Source organism: Quercus lobata, chromosome 12 (assembly GCF_001633185.2).
Source record: "Quercus lobata isolate SW786 chromosome 12, ValleyOak3.0 Primary Assembly, whole genome shotgun sequence".
In the NCBI taxonomy this organism is placed as follows: domain Eukaryota; kingdom Viridiplantae; phylum Streptophyta; class Magnoliopsida; order Fagales; family Fagaceae; genus Quercus; species Quercus lobata.
In genome coordinates this window covers 24,235,813-24,244,015 of record NC_044915.1, presented here as the reverse complement: position 1 = coordinate 24,244,015, position 8,203 = coordinate 24,235,813, and the positions used below count along the sequence as shown (strand labels likewise).

General features: G+C 36.0%; 1 protein-coding gene across 1 annotated transcript; it reads left to right on the top strand.

The window, feature by feature from the left end:
- The first annotated feature begins 4,449 nt into the window (after positions 1-4,449).
- LOC115969892 (protein PXR1) lies at positions 4,450-7,877 on the top strand. Its single transcript, XM_031089526.1, has 3 exons — positions 4,450-4,822; positions 6,694-6,803; positions 7,252-7,877. The coding sequence occupies exons 1-3, from the start codon at positions 4,639-4,641 to the stop codon at positions 7,543-7,545; spliced, it is 588 nt and encodes a 195-aa protein (XP_030945386.1). The 5' UTR covers positions 4,450-4,638; the 3' UTR covers positions 7,546-7,877.
- Positions 7,878-8,203: the final 326 nt, after the last annotated feature.

The window sequence follows — 8,203 nt, the reverse complement described above, 5'->3', positions numbered from 1 at the left end:
TGCGGGGAACAAAGCGCCACCTAAAGCAATTAATGACACGTCATGGGTTTCTAGGCGTCAGCAACAATTATGAGAAGCACCCAATAGTGCTCCCACGTGTGTAAATCATAGGAATTAGTAATTTTAACTCTTAAGAAATCAAAATCCCAATTCTTCTCCTCGGATAAGAGGGAAAAAATCGGAATTTTGAGGGGCTATTGTAGGGATAAGGGCCAAAAATTGTATATTGGGCCTTGGACTTTAGCCGAGAACGTTGATTGGTCTGAAGATGAATAAACAATAGTGAGGATGTTAAGTTCAAAGTCCCATAAGTAACATGTAAGTAGAAAGGTTAGGAAAGGTGATTCGAGGAGGAGTGTCTCCTCGGATAAACAAAGCAAAGGTCAAATGTATATTCTATTACTCAAAGTGGCCTTCTAGGAAGTTTTGCTGAGAGAGACGTACATCATGAACGTACTGGAAGAGTGGAAGTTAGGAAATATCTAAGGAAAAGTTGTTGCAACAAAATCCTAGCAAGCAAAATCGTATTTGTAACTGTTTCCAATTAATATACACTAGAACTTACCTCCTTGGACCGGGCCGAGAGTGAATTTATTTAGGTCAATCCTTCTGGTTTTTGTTTAATTATCTTTCAAACATATTCTATCCATTGTTTAACTCATTAGGACCTAGTTCTCCAACTTACTCTCTACAAATTTATTGTGTTGAGCTCACTAGGTTTATATCCCTTTATATTTTGGGTTTGGACTTCAAAATGTGTCCCCACAACACTCATCATACTCCTATGAATTTTTGTGATTGAAAAATGTAGTAATCCCAATTTATAATAAATGCAAATTATTAACCTTTATCAAAAAAATAGAAGAGCCTCTAAGCATGTGCGTGAGTGCGTGCTTAGAGGCTAGTAATTGTAAAAATTTACCTTATTGCTAAGTTATCAACTAGTATATATATTTTATTTTTTTTCTAGTAAAAAAAAACCTTATCAAGAAAAAATCTAAGATCATATTCTTTTATGACAAGGATTAATAATTGTAAAAATGTGTGTGGTAAAAGATGTAGTCCTAAAATTAATCATATTTCTTCTTAAAGAAAAAATCATATTTAAACTTAAAATCCCATTACCACGTGTTCAACTTTTATTACCCCGACCCAGCTTCCAAACCAACCTGAAAAGTACAGAATCTCTTCCCAACACTCAGAAAATTGCAAATTAGGGTTTCAACTTTCAATTTCGTTCCCTTTTTTTCTTTTTTCTTTTCCTCTTTTGCCCTAATTCCAATTCTCTGTGATTCGCAAAATTTCCTCTTCCATTTAGCTCGAATTCCAACCCCTTTGCAACAATGAAGCATCAGAAACCACGAGACGAGGAAAACAGGGGGGAAAAACAATGGCTCAAATTCGATAAAAATGAACAACAACATGAAGAAGAAGAAGAGATTAGGTGGGGGTGGCCTTTCGCTCGAGGCATTCGCTAATGCCAAAACAAAAGGAGATTTTTACAACCTATCTATCATAAGTACTTTTTTTTTTTCATTTATTTTGATAAAGTTTCAGTCTTTTTTTCTCTTGTGAAGGTTTTTTTGTTTGAGTCTTTGACAATTTGTGTTTTTTAGTTATTGGGTTATTTATTTCAATTTGATTTATTTTTTGGGTTATTTTGTTAGTTCTGTTTGATGGGTATGAGGTAGTGGGACTTGAGAGCTGAGACTGTTTGGTTTGGAGCTAAATTTCTGGTTGGTTGATGAGAAAATGCAGGAAAAGGAAATAAAAGAATTTTGAGCTATGAGGTCTCTTAGGCTTTTATTCCCCCAGTTCAGTGCCATCTCGTCTTCCTCTTCTTCGAAGGTATTGTCTGGACGAGCAATCACCAAAGTTGGGGCGTGAACACCTGAGTGCTTGTCAGGCTCGTCCTTAGCGTCCGAGATGTGAACTATCTAAGCCTCTTAAGCTTCCTCTTCCTCAAAATGAAATTTTTCTATCTCTTCCTCAAGTGTTAGACGTGAAAAGGCAATCTCCTCCCTTGGTGCTGTTGCTGCTACCTTAGGCAAAACCTGTTGAAGTGGCAATACAACAGGTGGAAGATCTCTCCGAGCTAAAAATCCAGGCACGAAGACGTCTATACGAGCCAATAGGGAGTCACCAGCTCTTATCGCCTGACTCGCCTCCTAGAAGATTCTTGACAAGGGCTCGTAGTTAAGTACTAAGTGAGCAGCTCGCAACCGCTTATCCGCACTTACAAAGACCTCGGACCTCAGCAAATAGTTGAGAGCCGGAACGTTGACTAGGCTAAGTCTTGGAGCGACGTGTCTTTTATCTGCAAAAACATCCAAGGAGGAAATCATAATCAGACCAATGAAAATTATCATCAGAAGAAGATGAAGTGTTAAAAATGAAAAGGGATAAAACTAAAAGGGCTAAATCCCCTGCCAAAGGGACTAATCCTAAGGTATCCCACCTGGCTCTCCCGCCCGAGTTAGGCAATGAAGACCGTCATGCCACTCCTCCGAGAAAATCAGGTAGTTATCCTTCATGCCTTTGTTAGACTTAAGAATGCAGGATATTAGTCTAACGATGTCAGACCGAGACTTGAGATAATATCCCGCGCTAGTAAGTTTGTGGCACTCGTACATATGAACTACATCAAACCACATGAGACCCAAGCCCATTTGCTCATTGAGAGCGTCTATGCTACCTAAGATCCTAAATAAGTTAGGGGTGCACTGGTGGGGAGTCAACCTATGATTGATTAGATAGTCTTGGGTCACCCTGCCCATAGGGATTGTCATCCCTCCTTTTATGAAAGCGATCATAGGGATGACTACCTCCCCTTCCTCCCTGTTTGTGACTATTTATTCTGGAGCACAGTATTGCAAGGTTACTCCTTACTGAATGTGGTACTTGGCCCTAAACCTTCCATACCAGCATCAGAATCTACTAGGTGCTTAAACCTACCCATCTGGCTAATCTAAAGGGAAATAGGTGAAGTTTTTAAAGAAATGAGACAAAGAATGGAAGGCCAAGGAGATTGACCAAGGAGAAAATAACCTAGAAGAAATAAAGAATAAAAACTTATGGAAAGTGAACAAGTGACGCTATAGGAAGTCCTTGAAAGATTGAGAGTTTTTGAAAGGTTGAGAGCTCTTGAGAGTTTGAAATTTTTTGTAAAGTGAGAAAAAGGGAGCCCTTCATGCACCTTATATAGGAGGTAAGATTAAGTAGGAGTTATCCCACTCAAAATTCAAAGAAAAATGTCCACCATAGGATCTGCTCCTCACCATTGGATGCGGGGAACAAAGTGCCACCTAAAGCAATTAATGACGCGTCATGGGTTTCGAGGTGTCAACAACAATTATGAGAAGCACCTGACAGTGCTCCCACGTGTGTAAATCATAGGAATTAGTAATTTTAACTCTTAAGAAATCAAAATCCCAATTCTTCTCCTCGGATAAAAGGGAAAAAATCAGAATTTTGAGGGGCTATTGTAGGGATAAAGGCCAAAAATTGTATATTGGGCCTTGGATTTTAGTCGAGGACGTTGATTGGTCTGAAGATGAATAAACAATAGTGAGGATGTTAAGTTCAAAGTCCCATAAGTAACATGCAAGTAGAAAGGTTAGGAAAGGTGGTCCGAGGAGGAGTGTCTCCTCGGATAAACAAAGCACAGGTCAAATGTATATTCTATTACTCAAAGTGACCTTCTAGGAAGTTTCACTGAGAAGGACGTGCATCATGAATGTACTGGAAGAGTGGAAGTTAGGAAATATCTAAGGAAAAACTGTTGCCAACAAAATCCTAGTAAGCAAAATCGTATTTGTAATTGTTTCCAATTAATATACACTAGAACTTACCTCCTCGGACCAGGTCGAGAGTGAATTTATTTAGGTCAATCCTTCTGGTTTTTGTTTGATTATCTTTCAAACATATTCTATCCATTGTCTATTTCATTAGGACCTAGTTTTCCAACTTACTCTCTACAAATTTATTGTGTTGGGCTCACTAGGTTTATATCCCTTTATATTTTGGGTTTGGACTTCAAAACGTGCCCCCACAATACTCATCATACTCCTATGAATTTTTGTGATTGAAAAATGTAGTAATCACAATTTATAATAAACGTAAATTATTAACCTTTATCAAAAAAATAGAAGAGTCTCTAAGCATGTGCATGAGTGCGTGCTTAGAAGCTAGTAATTGTAAAAATTTACCTTATTGCTAAGTTATCAGTTAGTATATATATTTTATTTTTTTTCTAGTAGAAAAAAAAAAAACCTTATCAAGAAAAAATCTAAGATCATATTCTTTTATGACAAGGATTAATAATTGTAAAAATGTGTGTGGTAAAAGATGTAGCCCTAAAATTAATCATATTTCTTTCTTTTTTGAAAAAAAAAAATCATATTTAAACTTAAAATCCCATTACCACGTGTTCTTCTTTTATTACCCAGACCCAGCTTCCAAACCAACCTGAAAAGTACAAAATCTCTTCCCAACACTCAGAAAATTGCAAATTAGGGTTTCAACTTTCAACTTCGTTCAAATTTTTTTTTTTTTTCCCTCTTTTGCCCTAATTCCAATTCTCTGTGATTCGCAAAATTTCCTCTTCCATTTAGCTCGGATTCCAACCCCTTTGCAACAATGAAGCATCAGAAACCACGAGACGAGGAAAACAGGGGGAAAAACAATGGCTCAAATTCGATAAAAATGAACAACAACAACAACATGAAGAAGAAGAAGAAGAGGTTAGGTGGGGGTGGCCTTTCGCTCGAGGCATTCGCTAATGCCAAAACAAAAGGAGATTTTTACAACCCATCTCTCATAAGTACGTTTTTTTTTTTTTTTTTTTTTTCATTTATTTTGATAAAGTTTCGGTCTTTTTTTCTTTTATGAAGGTTTTGTTGTTTGAGTCTTTGACAATTTGTGTTTTTTAGTTATTGGATTATTTATTTCAATTTGATTTATTTTTTGGGTTATTTTGTTAGTTCTGTTTGATAGTTATGAGGTAGTGGGACTTGAGAGCTGAGACTGTTTGGTTTAGAGCTAAATTTCTGGTTGGTTGCAGAGAAAATGCAGGAAAAGGAAATAAAAGAATTTTGAGCTATATGGAAATAATAGTAACTTTCTAGAATTCCAATATCTAATGTTTTATATGTACTAGTATTTGTGGAATGAGAATTTTTTTTTATTTTTACGGTATTTCAGCCTAGTGGGGATGAAAGCTTTAGGCTTTTCAAGCTGTAGAATGCTTGTGTGATTCTATATGGTTTTTCGACTGGATGAATTTTGAAAGGCAATTTCAGTTTTAGAAACTATACAAAATTGTTATTGACCAACTTGGTGTCCTAATCTTGCAGAGTCCGGTTCACTTTGAAAAAGGGTTTGCTGGTTAGCTTAGTTTAGATGAATAGATGATGTTCCTCTTTGTTTTGTATTAAAGAGCTGAACTGCGTCAAGAGCCTTAAAGCTCAATTGGCACCTCCTGGTGTTTCCAATGGAGAAGTATGGGGTTCAAATCCCCCCACCCCCAACTATCAAATTATAAAAAAGTGAGCTGAACAGCATAGTGCATTGTATGAATTGGTCAGGATTAGTATTTGTGGAATGAGAAATATTTTTTTTGGTATTCCAGCCTGGTGGGGTGGGGATGCAAACTTTAGACTTTTCTAGTTGTACAATGCTTCTGTAATTCTGGTCTTTTGCCTGAATGAATTTTGAAAGGAAATTATAGTTTTAAAAACTAAATACCAAATTCTTATTGACCAACTTGGTGTCATAAACTTTCAGTCTCCAGTTCACTACTTCAGTTTGAAAAAGGGTTTTCTGGTTAGCCTTTTTTAAATGATGTTCCTCTTTGATTCATATTAAGTGAGCTGAACTGCATTGTTTGTACTTTGTAGTTTGAATCGGTTAGGACCCCCCATAAACATGAGATATGATGTGTTAGTTATTCACTGTGTTCTCAAACGATCAATAACTTACAAACCATGTGAGTTGTACACTAGGACGAGGGAGACTGTGGATGTTCTTGAATTCCTTTTGAGAGAAATGTAGGCATATTCCAGCTAATAATTTAGGAAGCACCAACACTTTATTTGGGGTGCCGCACCCATGTCATACCCATGCCCATGCTTCCTAGGTAAGGGCTATGAAAATTGTTGTGTCGCCATGTCATACCCGTACCCATGCTTCTTAGCTAATAATATATTTAATTTTTACAAAAATAGAATTATGTTGTGAAATGAGCAATGAGAACATCATTTTCAAAGATGGTGATAACAATTGTTTTCAAGGATTAGGGCAAGGAAAATGAGTTGGCAGAGCAGAGAGCCATTTTTGAACCAGAGCTACATGAACTTTGATGTATATAAAAGCCACTGATTGAACTTGTTTGCTGAATGGACCCCTTTATTACTGTGCAACTTGGGGGAATAGTGCCTGCTGTCCGTCGAGGATAATGATCCATTATCCTCTGTTTGTTTCCTAGATGGGGTGAAAGAACAAAAAATGATACTAAACTCAAATATAAAAGAAGTGATAATGATTAAGAATTTGTTTCTTCTTGTTCTTTCCAAGAATGAAGTGGAGAAAAAATATTCTTTTCTGAAAGAGAATGGAAAGATGTCAGTGATTATAAATTTTGTTTTGTCATACTGTGGTATTTTAACTGACAGGTTCCTGTTTCATTTCTTTCAGAGAAGCAAAAGGAGTTTTATAAGAATGCAAAGCATGTGAAGAAGTATAAGAAGTTGCTAAAGCAACAAAGTCAGCAACATGATATTTCCTCAGCTATAAGATCCGTTGAGGTTTGATATGACATCTACTTCATCTGAATGTTAGATTGTTTTGTTGGTTTCTCTCTAAAATAGGTTTAGACCTAAATAAAAGTGTCAAATACCACAAGTTTTTCCATAAACGGTTGTGTCACTATTTCTGAAATACAATTCATTGCTCATGTCCTATAAAATTAGTTTTTTTTTTTTTTTTAATTAAAAAATAAATTCTTTTTAGGTAGTATGTAGATTTCAATTTGGAGTTCTAGTTCCTAGTTTGAAGTCCTAATTATCATTACATTGTTTGGATCACTTATTTAAAGCACTGATTTTGAAATAGAAAAAATGCTTGGTGGTGTTTTAAGTTTATACCACTCAGAAGTCAAAACCCCAACCCCAAACCCATCGCATCCATATGGATTTGTAGTTGCATGTGGAGTTTGGAAGCTTAAGTCACATACCATTCTGGTGTTTGTTGCAGGATGAGAATGAAACTGAAGATGGAAGCAGAATGGGTATGATCAAACAGAACAAGAAGAATCCTGGTATACCCAGTTTGAAAGAAATGTATGATAAGAAGCATGAAAAGAAAGAGAAGGAAAGGATTGAGATGCAGGAAGTTCTTCAAGCAAAGAAGGAAGAGAGAGACAAGGCTGAAGCTCGGAGGAAGGCTGCAAGAGAGAAGATGTTCAAGAAGACGAGAGCAGGCCAGCCTGTTATGAAGTATAGAATCGAGCATCTTTTGGAGACTATTCAAAATTCAGCCAAAAACTAAGTGCAAAAGTTCCTCAATTAGTGCTGAGCTCAATTGTACTTTGGTTGTTTTAGAGCTAGATTTCCATTGGGGGTAAAAGAAAAACCTTGATTGTTAAACTTTTCTGAAGCAAAATTTTTCTGTGGCAATGCGATAGATGAATACAATATTTCCGCTTCCCTTTCTCCGCCTGCCCCTTCTCCCCTTTCTTGTTCTGTAACAGTAGATCTAATGGAAAGAATACAATTACTGAAAACAATTTTAATATGATAGAGAGAAATTGGTATTCTGTAATGTAATCCTGCAATATTGTTTGTCAGTAAAATATGTAATGTGTCATAGTATTGAATTCATTTCATGTTTCTACCCAATTTTTTTTTCTCCTCTCTCGCAAGCTCCTTTTTTTTTTTTTCTTTTTTTTTTCCTTCTTTCTTTTTTCATTTTTTTTTTTTCTTTTTTAACTGTATTTTTTGGGTGATCAAATTGCTTTCATGTTTAACAGTGGAAAAACATCCCTCTGAGACAGGCTAATACTTAAAACATCTATTAACTTTTTCATTAAGTGCCTTAGGACGTTAATTTTGTAATTTTTTTTATTATTTATTTATATCAGAAGCTCGTTTGCTCAATGCTCATACCAATTATGCAGGATAATTAATACCAAAAGTAAAAGAAAAGG